The 20,050-nt window shown below is 48.3% G+C and overlaps 1 protein-coding gene across 1 annotated transcript in view; it reads right to left on the bottom strand.

The window, feature by feature from the left end:
* The window catches only part of MAPK1 (mitogen-activated protein kinase 1), a gene marked incomplete at both ends in the record, with an annotated part of 49,180 nt that extends 29,130 nt beyond the window's left edge, over positions 1–20,050 (bottom strand). Inside the window, one exon of the mRNA XM_080717708.1 lies at positions 19,932–20,050. Within this exon, the coding sequence (XP_080573834.1) occupies positions 19,932–20,050 (119 nt within the window). The remainder of the gene's footprint in view (positions 1–19,931) is intronic.

Genomic DNA, 20,050 nt, shown 5'->3' with positions numbered 1-20,050 from the left:
CAGCGCAGGCTGCCCGCCTGGAAGACGAGCTATTTCCAGTCCTCATGACGAACCAGCCTGGCCTCCCTGAAACAAGCGTCTGGAAGTGGGGCATGGGCGCGGGAGGGCAGGCCGGCGGCAGCAAGAGCACCCAAGGCAGGTAGCAACGTTGAAGACACTGGAAATCGGACCTGGAGGTCGTTACTGGTGCCAATCATGGCAAATAAATGATTCTTCTCCAACACCTACCAGCACCTGTGCGCAAGACTGGACAAACCTAACAACTGGACTCCTACAGTGGACGGCAGGGATCAAGAGAACCTAGAATCTGGTGGAAACGGGGACATCAGCTGCGAGGCCCCCGGGGAGGCCGGGAGAAGCAGTGCAATGGAAGGTCCACGCTCAGCCAGAAGAGGCTGGAGAGAGGGCAGGGAGACAAGGCGGCAGTCTGGGAAGGAGGATGGTCTCTTCACAAGGGTGCCCTTCCCGGCTCTGGTAAGATGTTCCCCCACGATTCCAGTCAAGGGGGCAGACAGCGGCCATGTCACAGAAACAAAGAAATGCATGTCTCTGTGAACTGCTTTACTGTCAGAACGCTCAGCACCTGCTTCAGACATATGGAAAATAACTCTGTAAGAGGGGGACCTGTTCAGACTGCAAGTAGTATTATTACCTAAACTGAAAGGAGCTGCCTGCACAACTAAGCAGGTGGCCAGGTGTTATGTAACAGATGCTAAACTAGGCAAAGTAGAAAATGTAATACATAATTATGACTTTAAAATGGCAGTAAGATCATCTACAGGTAGCTCTAAGAAACCAGTTTCACTTTTTTCCATTAAAAAGTTTCTGTGCTTAGTTTCTTTTGTAACTCATCATGACAGGAGAGAGAAAGAGAGAGAGAGAGACAGAGTGTGTGTGTGTGTGTGTGTGTGTGTGTGTCATGGGGACTAAACTCAGGGGCCTCCTACCTCTAAGCTATACCCCAGCCCAATTTTATTATTTGGAAACAAGGTCTTACAAAGTTGCTGAGAGTGTCACTAAGTTGCTGAGGCAGGCTCTGAGCCTGTGATCCTCCTAAGTACTGGGATGACAGGTGTGTGCCACTGTGCCCAACTAGGTACAGTTTTAAAATATATTCAGGTAGCCGGGTGTCGTGGCGCACGCTTATAATCCCTGCACTTGGGAGGCAGAGACAGGAGGATCGCGCAGGTTCGAAGCCAGCCGCGCTGGCATAAGAGACCCTGTTTCAAAAATATAAAATAGGTCTGGGAGTGTAGCCCGGAGGTAGAAGGGCTTCCAGGAACCCCAGTACCACAAAAAAAATAAAAATATAAACCCCTTGGACCTATTAAAACATTGCCCAAGCCAGGCAGAGTGACACAGGTCTGTCATCCCAGTACTTGGGAGGCAGAGACAGGAAGATTGCAGTCTCAGCTACTTAGACCCTGTTTCAAAATAAGAAATACAAAACGGCTGGTTCCCAGCATTTGGGAGGCTGAGACTGGAGGATCGCGGTTCGTAGACAGCCTCAGCTGTCTCAGTTTCCCAGAGCACCTGGAGCTGGGCAGAGGCCTGTCCAGGTACCAAACCACCACGCTGGTAGAAGGCCATCTGTCTAGAGTGTCCTGGGTGCTGTGGTGGGCCAGGGGCACCCTGACTTTTTTACTTGCAAAAAACAAATACCAGCTACAGTTAAAACTAGATAAAAGAAGCAAACAGATCCCAGAGAAAAGAGACAAGCCAGGCATGGGCGCACACTTGTAATCGCCGTGCTTGGGAGGCTGAGACAGAGGATTGCGCAGGTTCGAAGCCAGCCTCAGCTGGTTTAAGAGAACCTGTTTCCAAATAAAATATAAAATAGGTCTGGGAGTGCAGCCCGGAGGTAGAAGAGTTTCATCCCCAGCATACCCCCCACACACACAAAAGATCCCAGAGACATAAAACATAAAATGTGAGATTAGGACAATGTGAAGAGCAATTACTATGGAGTAAAATGAAGCAAGGCCTCTAAATACAGAACGTGTGCGGGCGCGGTGGCGCACGCCTGTGATACCAGTGCTTGAGAGGCGGAGACAGGAGGATTGCAGGTTCTGAGGACAGCCTCAGCAAGGAGTGAGATTCTCATCAACCTATTTTGGAAACCATTTCAAAAATAAAACCAAAATAGGGCTGGGGGTGTAGCATGGAGGAAGAATGGTCCTGTGGGTTTAATCACCAGCACCAAAAAAAAAAAAAAAAAAAAAAAAAAATCATAAAGGTTAAAAGGCTGAATTAAAGGTTAGCAGTCTTAGAAACAATGAAAACAGAGTAAAGAATTAGTTGATGAATCTGATTATATAAATATTTTAATGGTTTTCAAGAAATAAAGATTAGTACCCAGAGCCAGGTGTGGTGGCACACACTTGTAATCCCAGCTCTTGGGAGGCTGAGACAGGCGGGTCATAGGTTCGAGGCCAGCCTCAGCTACTTAGTGAGGCTCTCAGCAACTTAGCAAGATCCTGTTTCCAAATAAAGAATAAAAAATAGGGCTGGGGGTATAGCTCAGAGGTAGAATGCCCTGGGTTCCATCTCCAGTAACACACACACACACACACACACACACACACACACACACACACGTTTAGTTTTACAAATAAACCCCAAAATAAGGCAACTATAAAGCTGTACCTACAACTATATGCTACTGTCTCACTTTTACTCAATTACAAGTAAAAGAATAACGCCATGCTGTTATAGCAAGTGGGGACAAGAGGGGCAAAGGGATTCTTCTAAAGACCGACGGCAGCATAAATCAAAATGCTATTTCTGGACAGCAATCTGGCCACATATTACAAAAGCTTTATTTTTTTAAATTTGACCCATCATCTCATTTTTAGGAAAAGTTATTCAAATAGGTGTGGGGACTATTATACTAAAAATGTCTATACCTGCATATTTAAAAACAGCAAGAAATAGAAACCATCTGCGGTGGTGCACGCCTGTTGTCCCAGTGCTTGGGAGGCCTAGGCAGGAGGATTCAGGTCCCGCCAGCCTCCTCAACTTAGTGAGACCTTGTTTCAAAAAGAAGAAAGAATAAAATAGGGCTAGAGTATAGGTCAGAGGTAGAATGCCCCTGGATTCCATCCCAGTACATGTGTGTACGCGCGCGCGCGCTCTCTCTCTCTCTCTCTCTCTCTCTCTCTCTCTCTCTCTCTCTCTCTCTCTCATGCACACGCACACGCACACAGGAGGTAACAATCTAAATACTCAACAAATCAGGAAGTTACATAAATGATGTTTTAAACAAAATATAATGTTGCTGACATGAGCCAAATTTATAGATCTGTGAGAGGGAAAAATAAACCCCAGGGTATAATAAGCACTAGGCAGGTTTAAGACCCCAGCAAGCCTTGCTGCCACAGGCCCAGCACAGCAGGGAGGTGAGGGGTGGTGCTGCTCTGCGGGTAGACTGCCCCTGGGAATCGGGATGATGGCGCCCGGGAACAGAGGGCCAAGACCTAGAACAAAGGGTCTAAGAGCTGAAAACCAGAGGTGCCCCAGCAAAATCACATGTTTGCTTGGGAGGCAGCAGAAGGAGGGTTTTCACAAAAAAAGTCACCAATCTAGAAGGAGCAAAGCTGAGAAACACCGTTCACCTTTGGAAGTGTGCACGGTGCCAGTTGGGAGCATGCGCAGGGGCAGCCAGCCCAGCACAGGCCCAGGAGGAGGGGTACAGGCCTCCCTGAGGAGAGCGAGTGAGAGAGCGAGAGTGCGCGTGCGTGCGTGCGTGCGTGCGTGTTGCTGAGGATGGAACTAGGATATTCTACCTCTGAGCTACAGTCCCAGCCCGTATTATTTTTTGTTTGGAAACAGGGTCTAAGGTGCTGATACCCTAAGTTGATGGAAATCGTGATCTTCCTGCCTCAGCCTCCCACTTATTCCCACCATGCCCAGCTAAAGGACATGAAGTTTCAAAAGAAAATCTTTCCCTATAAAACTGGCTAACACAACTGCAGAAAGAGATTACTTTAAATAGGAGCATGCCTGTAATGCAGTCCTTGCAGGCTGACACAGGAGGGTTGCATGCTCCATGTCAGCAGCAGCTGAGTGAGTCCCTGCTTCAAAGTAAAAATAAGAAGCTGGGCTGCAGCTCAGAGGCTGCACCACTGCCCTGGGTTCCTCCCACAGCACCACCAAGAAAACTAAACGAAACAAAAGCTGAAGCCCAGATCATCTCACCAGACTCGGTGACAGCATCTGACAAAAACCTTTTCATGATACAAAATGCTCAGTGAACCGGGAATGAAAGAAAGGGCGCCTACCAAAACGCCCCGTCATATAAAATGCTAAAAAACCAGGCGCCGGGCGTGGTGGCGCACACGTGTAATCCCAGCACATTCAGGAGGCTGAGACAGGAGGATCACGGTTCGCAGACAGCCTCAGCTACTTTAGCGAGGTCCTTTGCAACTCAGTGAGACCCTGTTTCAAAAAATAAACACACTAAAAATAGGGCTGGGGTAGTAGCTTGGAGGTAGGATGCCCCTGGGTTCAATCCCCAGTACTACAAAAAAAAAAAAAAAAAAAAGCTAGGTGTATAACTCAGAGGTAGGACACTCCTGGGTTCAATCACCAGTACCAGTACCACAAAAATAGCTATACACACATTATCACCCTATAACCCAACAACTACCCTCCTAGATAACTACCCAAGAGAAATGAAAACAAATCCACACTTAAAAATGAATGCTCAAGCCGGGTGCGGTGGCGCACACTTGTAATCCCCACGCTTGGGAGGCAGAGACAGGAGGATCGCGCAGGTTCAAAGCCAGCCGCGCGCGCTGGCTTAGGAGACCCTGTTTCCAAATAAAAATGCAAAAATAGGTCTGGGAGTGTAGCCCGGAGGTAGAAGGGCTTCCAGGAACCCCAGTACCACCACCAAAAGAAAAAAAAATGAATGCTCAACCAGGCATGGTGACCCACGTGTGTAATCCCAGTAGTTGGGAAGCTGAGACAGGAAGATTATAGGTTTGAGAACAGCTTCAGCAATTTAATAAGACCCTGTTCCAAAATAAGGGAATAAAATAGGGCTGGTGATGTAGCTTGGAGTTAGAATGCCCTGGGTTCCATCCCCAGCACTCCCGCCCCACACACATGCAAAGCCAGATGTGACGGCACGCATTTGTAATACCAGTACCTGGAAGGTTGAAACAGGAGGGTCGCGGCTTGGAGACCAGCCTCAGCAATTTACCAAGACTCTGTTTGTAAATAAAAGTGAAAATCGGGCTGGGGGGTGTAGCTTGGAGGTAGAATGACTCCAGGTTCACCCTTCAGTACACACAGGAGTGCGCGCACACACGTTCATAGCAGTATTGTTCATAAAAGAACTGGAAGCTGGGTGTGGTGGCACAAATTTGTAATCCCAGTACTTGGGAGCAGAGACAGGAGGATTGCAAATTCAAAGCCCACCCACATACTACCTGAGTTACATCTCCAGATTTTGTTTTTTATTTTGAAAGAGGGTCTCACTAAATTGCAGATCCTTGAACCTGTGATCCTCCTGTCCCAGACTTTCAAGTACTGGAATTACAAGCATGCATGTGCCACCACACCTGGCCTGGTTTTTTTATTATTTTGAAACAGGGTCTCAGTTGCAGGTGGCCTCACTATGTATCTGAGGCTGGCTGTGAGCCTGCGATCCTCCTGTTTCAGCCTCCCAAGTAGCGAGATTAATTAACAAAAGTATGCGCCACCACTCAGAGCGACAAACGTTTAAGAGAGGAAAACACCAGACACAAAAAAACAACATCTTGCTTGTTCGTTTTCATGAAAATTCTAACACGCAAAATAGAAAGGCGGGCCTGCTGTGGGTGAGTAGGGACTGATCGCTAATAGCAACGGAGGTCTTTCTGGAGATGGTAATGTTCTAAAACTGGGCTGTGGCTATGGTTGCGCAACTCTGCACATTTACTAGAAACAATGATTCTAACAGAATTTTATGGTATATCGGTAAAGCATTTTTAAAATAAAAGGCAGAAGGCTAGAGATAGGCTCCTTTGCCTACTGTCAGGTCCTTTGTTTTTCTGAACCAGAGGGGTGCAAATGCCTGTAGTCCCAGTATTTGGGACTGAGACAGGAAATCACAGATTCGAGAACAGCCTCAGCAAGTAGTGAGACTCATCCACCTAGCAAGACCCTGTTTCATTTTTAAAATTTATTTTTTATGTTTTTGTGGTACTAGGGTTGGAATCCAGGGGCATTCTACCTCTGAGCTACACCCCCCAGCCCTACAGGGTCTCACTGAGTTGCAGAGGGCCTCACTGAGTAGCTGAGGCTGTCTGCGAACAGCGATCCTCTGGTCTTCCCCTCCCGAATGCTGGGATTACAAGTATGTGCCATCATGCCCGGCTCCCTGTTTCAATAGAAAAATAAAAAATAGGGCTGAGTACTACTTGGAGGTAGAATATCCCTGGGTCCAATCCCAAGTACTACACCAAAAAAGGGGTGCATAAGGCTTCCTCTTAGCTTGTTTCGTGGTCTTTTCTTGAACTGGAGATGGAACCTAGGGCGCTTGCAAGCGCCAAAGTCAAGCACTTCACATTGCTGAGGCCTCATAAGGGGTCACAAGCATTTTAAAGACCTGTGAACCCAAATTAAATTTGCCTGGCCCCCTAGGAGGCTGGCTCATCTGCCATCTCTCCAGCACACCTGTCAATGCTAGTGATTAAATGACCCTGGCAGTAGAGCCAGACGTGGTGGTACAAGCACGCCTATATGCGTGGGAGGCTGAGACAGGAGGATTGCCAGTTTGAGGACAACCTCATCAATCTAGCAAGATCCTGTTTCCAAATAAGAAATAAGGTTCAGCTGGGGGTGTATCCTGAAGGCAAAATGTCTCTGGGTTCAATCCCCAGTGCCACACACACATTCAAAACTATTTTTTCTGTTTTTCTAGAAGTCTATTTTGCTGAGGCTGTCCTCAAATCTCCCAGGTACTGGGATGACAGGCATGCACTACCATGCCCAGCTGAGAAGCTGCTACAAGATAAAACAAGGCCAGGGGTGTAGTCAGGGGTAGAATGTCCCATTGTTCAATCCCTAATACCACCAAAGAAAAAATTACCCCCACACAAAACCACCATGCACACCAGAGTAACAAGGCATGGACTTGTGTGGAGGACCCAGAATGGCTGAGAAGAAACTAGATTTTCTTGATTAGAATGTACTACCAGCTGGGCGTGGTGGTAATTCCACTTGTAATCCCAGTACTTGGGAGGCTGAGACAGGAGGATCACACAGGTTCAAAGCCAGCCTCAGCTACTTAGTGAGGCCCTCAGCAACTTAGTGAGACCCCATTTCAAAAAAAAAAAAAGAGAAAATAGGTCTGGGAGTGTAGCCCGAAGGTAGAAAGTCTCTGGGTTCCATCCCCAGTAACACACACACACACACACACACACACACACACACACACAGTACTGCCAGAGCCAGGCGTGGTGACGCATACTTGTAAAGAGCCTAAGTAGCTGAGGCTGTCTGCAAACCATGATCCTCCTGTCTCAGCCTCTCTAATGCTGGGTATTCTTTATTTTTACTTTTTTATTTTTATTTATTTATTTTGGTGGTACTGGGGGTGGAACCCATAGGCCTTCTACCTCTGGGCTATACTCCCAGATCTATTTTTTATATTTTATTTGGAAACAGGGTCTCACTAAGTTGCTGAGAGCCTCACTAAGTACCTGAGGCTGGCTTTGAACCTGTGCGATCCTCCTGTCTCCGCCTCCCAAGCATGGGGATTACAAGTGTGTGCCGCCACCCCTGGCCTCAACCCTTTTTTTTTTTTTTTTTTTTTGCAGGTCTGGGGATGGAACCCAGGGGCATTTGACCTCCAAGCTACACCCCCAGCCCTATTTTTTTTTAATCCTTTATTTTGAAACCAGGTCTCACTGAGTAGCAGAGGCTGTCTGCGAACCATGATCCTCCAGTCTCAGCCTTCCAAATGCTGGAATTACAAGCGTGCACTACCACGCCCAGCTGACCCTATTTTTTATTCTTTATTTTTTGAGGTCCTGGGTATTGAACCCAGGGGCATTCTACCTAAGAGCTATAACCCTATTCCTATTTTTTATTCTTTATCTTGAAACAGAGTTTCGCTGAGTTGCAGAGCGCGTCACTAAGTAGCTGAGGCTGTCTGTGAACCTGGATCCTCCTGTTTCAGCCTCCCAAATGCTAGGATTACAAGTGTGTGCCACCACACCTGGCTTTTATTTTGAAACAGGGTCCCACTGAGTTTTGGAGGGCCTCACTAAGTAGCTGAGGAGGCTGTCCTTGAATCCCAATCCTTCTGTCTCAGCCTCCCAAATGCTGGGATTACAAGCGAATGTGCTGGGATTACAAGCGTGTGCCCCCACGCCCGGCTTCCCTTAAGGTTCTAGTTGTCCAAGTGCAAACAAGTGAACAAACAAAACCCTGGGGGTTTTGTTTTTATTTAAAATTAAATGAAGCACGTTTGTAATCCCAGCACTTGGGAGGCTGAGATAGGAGGATCGCAGGTTTGCAGCCAGCCTCAGCTACTTAGTGAAGCTCTCCACAACTTAGTCAGACCCTGTTTCAAAATAAAAAATTAAAAATAGGACTGGGGCCTGGTGTGATGGCGCACGTTTGTAATCCCAACATTTGGGAGGCTGAGGCTGGGGGATCACAGGTTTGCGGCCAGCCTCAGCTACTTAGTGAGGCTCTCCAAACGTAGTGAGATCCTGTTTCAAAATAAAAAAAAAAATAGGGCAGGGGGTATAGCTCGGAGGTTGAATGCCCCTGGGTCCCATCCCCAGTACAACAAAAAATGGACAACCATCCCGCAGATCGAGCGCCTCTAAGGCTAGGCTTTTGATGGTTTTGTTTTCATGGTACTGAGGAGCGAACCCAGAGGCATTCTACCTCCAAGTTACACCCCCAACCGGATATTATTTCTTATTTGGAAATAGGATCTCACTAAGTGGCTGAGGCTGGCCTTGAACCTTCAATCCTCCTGCCTCAGCCTCCCAAGTACTGGGATTACAAGCGTGCGCCACCTCGCCCAGCCTGTGCTTTTGTTTTCCGATGTGTCCACAACACCTCCAGCATCACCTGCTATGAGGAGTTTGCTGAATCAGTCAGAATCGGGAAGGCCCAGGTGGAGTCGGATGCTCTGTCCAGTGGTCTCATAGCCGTTCTGGGTTCTGTTAAAGGCACTGTGGTACACAGTATTTTATTTCCTGGTAGGTATGTCCCCAAAGACAATAGCGCACCGATCCTGAGGAAGGCAGGAATGTGCCCAAGCCTGGCACAGGAGAAGCTCTCTGCCCAGAATCAAAGAATGGGTGTGCAAGCTGCCTGCGATCACACAACTAGGACCTAACACAGGACTTCTTTGCCCCCAATCTAAAGAATCACTTTTGCTTTATATTCCAGAAGGGTGCTCCCAGAGAGGCGAGAGAGGATGTAGGTTTGTCAGGCCCACTGACTCCAAGGAGCACCAGCCAGGTGCTCTGCGCCGGCCCTCAGCCCTCTCATGGACTCCCCCCAACAGAGCGGTGTGTCGCTTCCCTCCTCGCAGATGAGGAGAGAGGTCGGGCTGGCTAGTTGGCCACAGCCACACCCATGCTACTGCCCTGTCCACTGTGCAGACAAAAGGGAGATAAGAACCTGGGGTGAGGACAATGGCCAGACCAAGAATCCTCGCCCAGAAAACCTGATCAGGAATTCACTCAGAGCTGGGCATGGTGGTGCACTTGTACTTGGGGGGCTGAGATGGGAGGATTCCAGACTCTCAGCAACTTAGTGAGATCGTTTCAAAATAATAATAAGCTGGGCATGGTGGTACACACCTTGTAATCCAAGTACCTGGGAGGCTGAGAAAGGGCTTGGTTTGAAGTCAGCTTCAGCGACTTCTGCAACTTAGTGAGACACTGTTTCCAAATAAAAAGAAAAATAGGGCTAGGGTATAGCTTGGAGATAGAAGGTCCTGGGTTCTACCTCCAGTAACACAAAATAAATTTTAAAAAAGGACTGGAGGTATGGATCAGAGGTAGGACAACCTAGGTTAAATCCTCAGTACCCCAACACACACACTCACAAAAGAAGTCACTCAGTAGTAGTGGGTTCTTAGCTATTTATTATTGGGCTGCAGAATACAGAGATAGTTATCCCTCAGATTCCTTGAGGGACTGGTTCTAGGTCCCTTGAAAATCCCCAAACACAGTACAACCCTACATACCTTCCCATCTGGGGATGGAATAATCCAGGGGCATTCTACCTCCCGAACAACACCTCTGGCCCCATTTTCTATTCTTTAACAGGGTCTAAGTTATGGAGGGCCTCACTAAGTAGCGGAGGCTGCTTGCGAACTGCGATCCTCCTGTCTCAGCCTCCTAAATGCTGGGATTACAAGAGTGTGCCACCATGCTAGGGGCTGACCTCCTCCCATCTTAAAGCCTTTCCTAAGCCTGGCCAGCCTCAGCTACTTAGTGAGGCCCTCTGCAACTCAGTGAGACCCAGTTGCAAAATAAATAAAAGCTGGGTGTGGTGGCGCATGCTTGTAATTCCAGCACTTGGGAGGCTGAGGCAGGAGGACTGCGCAGGTTCAAAGCCAGCCTCAGCTACTTAGTGAGACAGTTTCCAAATAAAATATAAAATAGGTCTGAGAGTGTAGCCCAGAGGTTGAAGGGTTTCATCCCCAGTACCACCAGAAAAAATAAAATAAAATAAAAATAGGGCTGAGGGTATACCTTGGAGGTAGAATGCCCCAGAGTTTTATCCCCAAACAGCAGGGACCAGCTTCCGTGGGGAGGCGCAGGGACAGCAGCAAGGATGTTGCCCTGGCAGCAAGCTGTCCGCCAGAGGCCTCACCCTCCATGGTCCCACAGGGCATCCAGGGGCCTTGCCCTCCTAAGTAACCTCCTGGGGCCTCAGCACAGAGGTGGACACTTGACTCAACTGGCTCGGATTCTCCCCCAGGAATCAGAGTGCTCTCCGCTGGTCAAGAGAACTGAAGGCTCGTACCCTTGGGGATTCAGGGTCAGCTCTTCTGCCAAGAGCAGGAGGAAGTAATGAGAGAAGGACAACACAGACTACTGCTCTTGAGGGTGCAGGGTGCAAGGAGACCCTGGACTGGGAGGGGGCCGTGGCCGCCGCAGCTTGTTGTCTAGTCCTGCTTCCACCACACCTGAGGCTGAGCTGCACTTCCTGGCCTGCCGTCCCGATGCTCCCGGCCAGGCCTGGGGACTGGCGCAGACTCGCCCCTAGGCCTGCATCTTAATCATGCTCAGCACCCGAAGCAGCGCCTGAAACACCCCAGAGCGCCTGCCCTGCCTCTACCCAGCTGGTGCCGCTGATCGTCCAGGCCCCAGCCTCTGCAGCCTTGCCCACGACCTTGGCCTGGCCTCTCCTGTCTAAAGGCGACGCTGTTCCTTGACCTCACCGTCCTCAGCGAGCGGGTCTCCACGCTGGACCATGAACACCAGGTAAGAACCACACCTGCTCACCACTGTGCTCCTGAAGCTTCACACATAGGTTACGTCCATCTGACAATATTCAGCAAGTAAGTGAAATTCAAGAAACCAGCGGAAGCCAGATGTGGCAATGCACACCTGTAATCCCAGTACCTGGAGGCTAAGACAGGAGGATCACAGGTTTGAGGCCAGTCTCAGCAACTTAGCAAGACCCTCAGCAGATTAGTAAGACCCTGCTTCAAAATGAAAAAATAAAATAGGACGGGCGTCCAGCTGAGGGGCAAAACATTCCTAGGTTCAGTCCCCAGCACAACAATAAAAGAAAGGGCAGGGTGTGGTGGTGCACACTTGTGATCCCAGCATTCAGGAGGCTGAGATGGGAGGATTGCAGTTTGCCGCCAGCCTCAGCTACTTAGTGAGGCCCTCTGCAACTCAGTGAGACCCTGTTTCAAACTAAAAAATAAAACTAGGGCTGGGGTGTAGCTCAGAGGTAGAATGCTCCTGGGGTTCCATCCCCAGTGCCACACACAAAAAAAAATAATAAAAACAGGGGAGGAGAGAAAGTGGCGGGGGGGGGAGCAGGCAGCTTGAGAAGGAACTGGCACACCCTCTGAGAAGCACTAGCGGCTCTGCCTCCCGTCTCCAGCCTCCTCCGAGGCTCCAGTGGACGGTGACAATCATCTTGCACTTCAGTGCCAATACCCAGAACCCAAGGCTGGAGGAGCACGTGTCCAGGAAACTTGGTGCCATGGAAGAAAGCCGACCACCAAAGACAGACGTGGCAGGCTTTGGGATGCAAACAAGCCCCAGCTCAGCCCAATTCTGCCGCATGTCTGTTAGGTACGGCCAGGGACAGGTTGCAGGAGGCCTGGCTTCTTTACCGTAAAGCGAAACGTCCTCAAAGATGGGACAAGAATGTGAAACTTCCTAAAGCAAGACAGACCTACAGCTAACGTCAGCTAACAGTGGCCACTGATACCCTCGCCACGCCACTCTCCACTTCACAGCTTTACTGGGCGTAGGTTCCGAACCCAGAGCCTGCCCTCAGCCTGAGAATCCGAGATGGACCTTCGAAAATCTCTACACTGTGGGTTTCCTAATGCTGTGTGTGTGGTGCTGGGGATGGGACCCAGGGGCATTCTACCTCCAAGCTATACCTCATGCCCCATTTTTTATTTTAAAACAGGGTCTCACAAAGTTGCCAAGGCTGGCTATGAACCTGTGACACTCCTGTCTAAGCCTCCCAAGTGCTGAGATTATAGGTGTTTACCACCATGCCCGGCTTCCTAATGCTTTTGTGGGGTGGGGGTACTGGGGACCAAACTCAGGAGCATTCTACCTCCAAGCTACACCCCTCAGCCCCTAATTCATTTTTATTTTTTTGTGGTACTGGGGATGGAACTTAAGGGCATTTACTAGGAATGAAACCCAGGGGCATTCTACCTCCAAGCTACTCCCCCAGCCCTATTTTTTTTTTTTTTTTTTTTTTTTTTTGAAACAGGGTCTCACTAAGCTGCTGAGGCTGAATGATCCCAGGATCCTCCAGCCTCAACCTCCCAAGTCCTGGAATCATAAGCGTGCACCACCATGCCCGGCTTCCTGATGCTTTTTTTGGTACTGGGGATTGAACCCAGGGCTTCTACCTCCAAGCTACAACCCCAGCAGGGCCGCACAAGGCTGATGAGAGTCTCACTACTCGCTGAGGCTGTCCTCGAACCTGCCACCCTCCTAAATACCAGGATTCCAGGCGTGTGCCTCAATACCCGAGATTCTTGGTGCTTTCTAAGCAACTGAACCCTTGTCCCAAGCAAAATCTCACCCTGCTGATCCAAATGCACAGGTGATGAATGAACTGAAGGAAAGGAAGAGGAAGAGGAAGGCTGGAAGGGAAAGAAAAAGAAAGAGCAAGGAAAGGAGAACACAGGATTGCTACAAATAAGGAAGCTGAAAACCAAAATATAGCCCAATCTTCCTTTTTATTTTTCTATGGCACTGGGGGTGAAACCCAGGGGCATTCTACCTCCGGGCTACACTCCCAGACCTATTTTATACTTTATTTGGAAACAGGGCCTCACTCAGTAGCTGAGGCTGGCTTCGAACCTGCGCGGTCCTCCTGTCTCAGCCTCCCGAGTGCAGGGATGACGAGCGTGCCCACCACGCCCGGCTCAGTCTTTTCATCTTTAGCTAATGACACAGGCCCACATGAATGTGTTAAGTTGCCTCTGGCTTTATCTTTCTGTGCCTCTGCTCAAACTGCAGAAATCCAGGTTAAAATCCTCCTGAACCCCTCTCTTTCTCTCTCTCTTTTTTTTTTTTTTTTTTGCAGTACTGGGGATTGAAACCAGGGGCATTCTATACCTCCAAGCTACACCCCAACCCTATTTTTTATTCTTTATATTGCAACAGGGTCTCGCTGAGTTGTGGAGGGCCTCCCTAAGTAGCTGAGGCGGGCCGTGAACCTGCGATCCTCCTGTCTCAGCCTCCCAAGGAAGGGATGACAAGCGTGCGCGCCACACTGGTCTCTTCTTCCTCGGGCACACCATGGGCCTTCTCAAAGCTCATGTAGTGGAGCTAAGCATGGTGGCGTCATTGAGCCTCTGAATGGCTACAAAAGCCTGACTCCTCCATTCTGGTTCTTTTTCCTATCATTTTCACCTGTGTTATCCACCTTGTCCCAAACTTAAAAACTGAAGTCTTTTAAAAATGTCAATGAAGCCAGGCATGGTAGCCACACCTGCAATCCCTGCCAGCCTCAGCAACTTAGGGCACTGTTTCAAAATTTAAAAAATAAAATAGGTCTGGGCTCATGGCTCAGAGGTAGAATGCCTCTTCTGGGTTCAATCCCCAGTACCACAAAAAAAAAAAAACAAAAACACTAATGTTTCCCGATGCACAAAATATAGCCTAACTCAGGTTTGCATTACAGGCGCTTTACAGTATGTCGCCTAAGTAGGTTTCCAGGATTAGATTTCACAGTTCAAGCTGCCACTTGCTCCCATTATCTGCTATCAAAGTCACACCCACTCTTAAAGGCCCAACCCCATTTTTTTTTTTTTTTTTTGGGTACTGGGGATTCAACCCAGGAGCAGTTTACCTCCAAGCAGAACCTTCAGCCCCTTTTTAAAAATTTGAAACAAGGTCTTGCTAAATTGCTGAGGCTGTCCTCAAACCCGTGATCCTCCTGTCTGACACCACCAAGTCCTGGGATTACAGACATAGGCCACCACGTCTGGCTGGCTTCATCTTTTTTTTCCCCTTCGGTCCTGGGGTGGAACCCAGGGGCATTCTACCTCTGAGCTACCCCCCCAGCCTGATTTCTACTTTATACACATATATATATGTGGTCCTGGAGTGGAACCCAGGGGCCTTCTACCTCTGAGCTACCACCCAGCCTGATTTCTACTTTATACACATATATATATGTGGTCCTGGGGTGGAACCCAGGGGCGTTCTACCTCTGAGCTACCCCCCCAGCCTGATTTCTACTTTATACACATATATATATGTGGTCCTGGGGTGGAACCCAGGGGCGTTCTACCTCTGAGCTACCCCCCCAGCCTGATTTCTATTTTATACACATATATATATGTGGTCCTGGGGTGGAACCCAGGGGCGTTCTACCTCTGAGCTACCCCCCCAGCCTGATTTCTACTTTATACACATATATATATGTGGTCCTGGGGTGGAACCCAGGGGCGTTCTACCTCTGAGCTACCCCCCCAGCCTGATTTCTATTTTATACACATATATATATGTGGTCCTGGGGTGGAACCCAGGGGCGTTCTACCTCTGAGCTACCCCCCCAGCCTGATTTCTATTTTATACACATATATATATGTGGTCCTGGGGTGGAACCCAGGGGCGTTCTACCTCTGAGCTACCCCCCCAGCCTGATTTCTATTTTATACACATATATATATGTGGTCCTGGGGTGGAACCCAGGGGCGTTCTACCTCTGAGCTACCCCCCCAGCCTGATTTCTATTTTATACACATATATATATGTGGTCCTGGGGTGGAACCCAGGGGCGTTCTACCTCTGAGCTAACCCCCCAGCCTGATTTCTATTTTATACATATATATATATGTGGTCCTGGGGTGGAACCCAGGGGCGTTCTACCTTCTGGCTATCCTCCCAGACCTATTTTATATTTTATTTTGAAACAGGGCCTCACTGAGTTGCAAAGGGCCTCACTAAGTAGCTGGGGCTGTCTGTGAACCGTGACCCTCCTGTCTCAGCCTCCCAAGTGCTGGGATTGCACATGCCCAGCTCTCCTCATCTTTATATCCTTCACATAATGATTTTAAAAGAAACTTTTAAAACAGGCATAATAACTAATAAACTGACTCATGAAATGAAAAACAAAACAAAAAAAAAAAAAGAGTAGCTGAGTAGCTGAAGCAGGCGTGGAGACACACACCTGTAATCCCAGTACCTGGGAGGCTGAGACAGGAGGGTCACAGCTTGGAGGCCAGCCGCAGCAATTTATGGAGACCCTGTCACAAATAAAAAATAAAATAAAATATGGTTGGGAGTATACCTCAGAGACAGAATCCTCTGGGTTCAGCCTCTATTAAAAAAAAAAAAAAAAAAAAAGCTGAAAATCCTTAAATCCTGGAAACATTAAGTTGTTTGTTTCCTTTTTTGTGGTACTGGGAATGGAATCCAGGGGCATTCCACCTCCAAGCTACACCCCCAGCCCAATTTTTTAAAATTATTCTTTATTTGAAACAGGGTCTTACTAAGTTGCATAGTGCCTCATTTAGTAGCTGAGGCTGGCTGCGAACCTGGAACCTCCTGTCTCAGTCTCCGAAATACTGAGATTACAAGTATGTGCCACCACGCCTGGCTGGAAACATCAAGTTTTTAGAGACTGCTAGGCAAATATCCATGTTTCAGCCAAGTCCTCCATATATAATCCCAGCAGTTAATCAACACTGATCAAATGCTAATGTATAATATAGACAATTCAGATATATCACTCACCTCAAGATAACAGGCTATAATCTGGATCCAGGATTCGCATTTTTCTTTTTTCTTTCTTTCTTTCTTTTTTTTTTTTTTTTTTTGTGGTACTGGGGATTGAACCCAGGAGCATTTTACCTCCAAGCTGCACCCCACAGCCCTATTTTTTTTTTTAATTTTTTTTTTTTTTGGTGGTACTGAGGTTCCTGGAAGCCCTTCTACCTCCGGGCTATACTCCCCACTCCCAGACCTATTTTATATTTTTTTAAATTTGGAAACAGGGTCTCTTAAGCCAGCAAGGCTGGCTCCGAGCCAGAGCAATCCTCCTGTCTCCACCTCCCAAGCGCGGGGATTACAAGCGTGTGCCACCACACCTGACTTTTTTTTTTTTTTTTTTGAAAGAGGGTCTTGCAGCCGGGCATGGTGGCCCACACTTGTAATCCCCACGCTTGGGAGGCTGAAACAGGAGGATCGCACAGGTTTGAAGCCAGCCTCAGCTACTAGTGAGGCTCTCAGTAATTTAGTGAGGCCCTGTTTCCCAATAAAATAGAAAATAGGTCTGGGAATATAGGCCATAGGTAGAAAGCCCCTGGGTTCCACCCCCAGTACCACACAAAAATTAATTAATTAATTAATAAAAATGAAAGAGGGTCTTGCTAGGTTGATGAGAGTCTCACTACTTGCTGAGGATGTCCTCCAACCTGTGACCCTCCTGTCTTAGACTCCTAAGTACTGGGATTATAGGAATGTACCACCACACATGGCTTATATATTTGTATTTCTTTAAGAGAAGAAAATTAAGCCGGGCATGGTGGTACATGCTAGTAATCCCAGCATTTGGGAGGCTGAGACCAGAGGATCATGGTATGCAGACAGCCTCAGCTACTTAGTGAGGTCCTCCGCAACTCAGTGAGACTCTGTTTCAAAATAAAGAATAAAAAATAGGGCTAGGGGTGTAGCTCGGAGGTGGCTTCCATCCCAGTACCATAAAAAGATAAAAGAAAAAAAAGAAAGAAAAAGAAAACTTTCACCAGGTGTGGTGGCGCACGCTTGTAATCCCTGAGCCTGGGAGGCAGAGACAGGAGGATCACGCAGATTCGAAGCCAGCCTCACTGGCTTAAGAGGCCCTGTTTCCAAATAAAAAAATAAATAGGTTTGGGAGTGTAGCCCGGAGTAGAAGGGTTTCCAGGAAACCAAGTACCACCAAAAAAAGAAAGGAAAGAAAGAAAAAAAAAACCTTTCAATTAATAAGTTCTAAATTAAAGATTTCTTTGAGCTGAGTGTGGTGGCACACACCTGTAACCCCAGTACTTGGGAGGCTAACACAGGAGGATTGCAGGTTGGAGGTCAGCTTCAGCAACTACCTTAGTGAGACTTTGTTTAAAAAAAAAGAAAATAGAGCAGGGCGTGGTGGCGCAGGCTTCTAATCCCCACACTTGGGAGGCAGAGACAGGAGGATCTCGCAGGTTTTAAACCAGCTGCACTGGCTTAAGAGACCCTGTTTCCAAATAAAAATATAAAAATAGGTCTGGGAGTGTAGCCTGGAGGTAGAAGGGTTTCCAGGAACCCCAGTACCACCAAAAGAAAAAAAAAATAGTGCTGGGGTGTAGCTCAGAGGTAGAATGCACCGGGGTTCAATTTCCAATCTCTCTCTCTCTCTCTCTCTCTCACTCACACACACACACACACACACACACACACACACACACACTAGCTAAGTTGGGGAGAGCCTAAGTTGCTGACGCTGGTCACAAACCTGAGATCCTCCTGTCTCAGCCTCCCAGGTACTGAGATTACAAGTGTGCACTACCAGGCCCAGCTATTAGCTAAACTGATTTTTAAATAGGCCAAGGAAGAATTTGTGAGCCCCTCCCAGTGAAACATTTGCTGACATGCTTACCAGAAGGTACAGAGCAGTAAGGTAAGAGAAGTGATGCTCTGGGCAGTAATTTCTCTCCATTACTTTTTAGGGCTTTATTTCTCTTAAGCCTGATCTACTTTAATGTCTCCTTTGGCTCCTAAGCCAATGAGTGCAAATCAGTTTTCACAGTTGTACACTGTGAAGCCTTTTGCTCCTAAGTAAGTGAAAAATTTGCCAGGTATGGTGGCATACAACTGTAATTCCAGTACCTGGGAAGCTGAGACTGGAGGGTTGCAGGTTCGAGGCCACTCTTGGCGACTTAGAAAATGAAAATATACACAAAGTCTTTTAAAAAGAACGTTAACTAGTCTAATTACGACACTTGATAAATAAAGCATGCCTTCCTTGGCATTCCTAAAATTACAACCATGCAAATTTGAGTGCATTTTTGGAAAAGACTCATAACAGCAAAATATGCTAAAATTCTGAAATTAATAATACTATTAAAGGAAAGCTGGGTATAAAAAAAGTGCTGCCAACATCTGAAATAGGATCTCAGTCTACAATCTGAGGCCTGACTGTTTAGTTCTTTGACCTTGGAAACTGGCTTCATCTAGATGTACTTTCTTACCAGAAAGAGGGATACCACTATCTCCCTTCCTCAAGGTGGCCATGCAGATAAAATTAAAGAATGTAGGTAGTACATAGAGTACCTGCCATAAGGCATTCCATAAATCTGTCTACTTCATTCAACACAAAAGACACAAGATATAGGTGTTAGGAGAAGCTACTTCCACAAGTCTTCGCCACCACAAAACACTACGGCTAGCTCATACTAAAAAAAAACAATACCGTCACCATCATTCCACGAAGGCTTGTGAGGGTTTCTGGATCACGATGAGATAGCCTGCATATGCTTGTGCAAGAATTCCATCAAGGCTGCATATACATTGTGACCACGAAAACAACAGCACAAGTCCACCGTCACTGGGCTAAAGTGTCCACAAGCATTTATGCTGTGGGGGAAGCGCCTGGAAAGGGGGGGGGTGTCGGATTAGACCCAATTTCAAACAGATTTTTAATAAGTCAAGACGGCGATGCTGGCTTATCGTGCCTGGAACGCCAACAGTCCGATACTGAAACCCGTTTAAAGACTTCAAGGTTGAAATATTCCATAATCAACACTGTTGCCACCTAATGCTTTTTTAGAAAGCCTGCGCAGAAAAGCACCATTAGCACTGGAGGTATTGTAATGAAAGCTGTTTGCGGTAGAGAGGAGGGGGAAATCATTATTTCGGTGTTCTCTGCACACACGCCCAGACCTCGGCCGCCGCCGCCACCATCGAAAAGCCTGAGCTAGACCTGAGTCCTGCCCTCGCACGTCAAGAAGGCGGCCATGATACTGGCGAACTGGGGGGCCCGGGGGCCGCCGCTCCCTTGCCGGGGATCCAGGCTGGAGAGTCCCGGGGCCCCCGAGCCTCCGCCCCGCGGCAGAGCAGCCGCCCGGGGATCCCTCGGCGACTCGCGGCCCTCGGCCGGCCCCGGGGCCGGGGCGCGCGGACCGCGGAGAAGCCTGGGGCCGGGGTCGCCGAGGCGGGCGAGGCCGCAGGGGCGTCCGCGGCAGCCCCGGGCAGCGGGGCGTCCGGGCGGGCGCGGACACTCACCACACCATGCCGTAGGCGCCCTCGCCGATGTAGGAGAGGTTGGTGTAGCGCGGCCCCACGTCGAACACCTGCCCGCGGACCATCTCGGGGCCCGCGCCCGCCGCCGCCGCCGCCGCCAT

Source organism: Muscardinus avellanarius (assembly GCF_963383645.1).
Source record: "Muscardinus avellanarius genome assembly, chromosome: 21".
Classification (NCBI taxonomy): Eukaryota; Metazoa; Chordata; class Mammalia; order Rodentia; family Gliridae; genus Muscardinus; species Muscardinus avellanarius.
The sequence above is the reverse complement of the archived record's forward strand: the minus strand, read 5'-3'. Positions and strand labels throughout refer to the sequence as shown.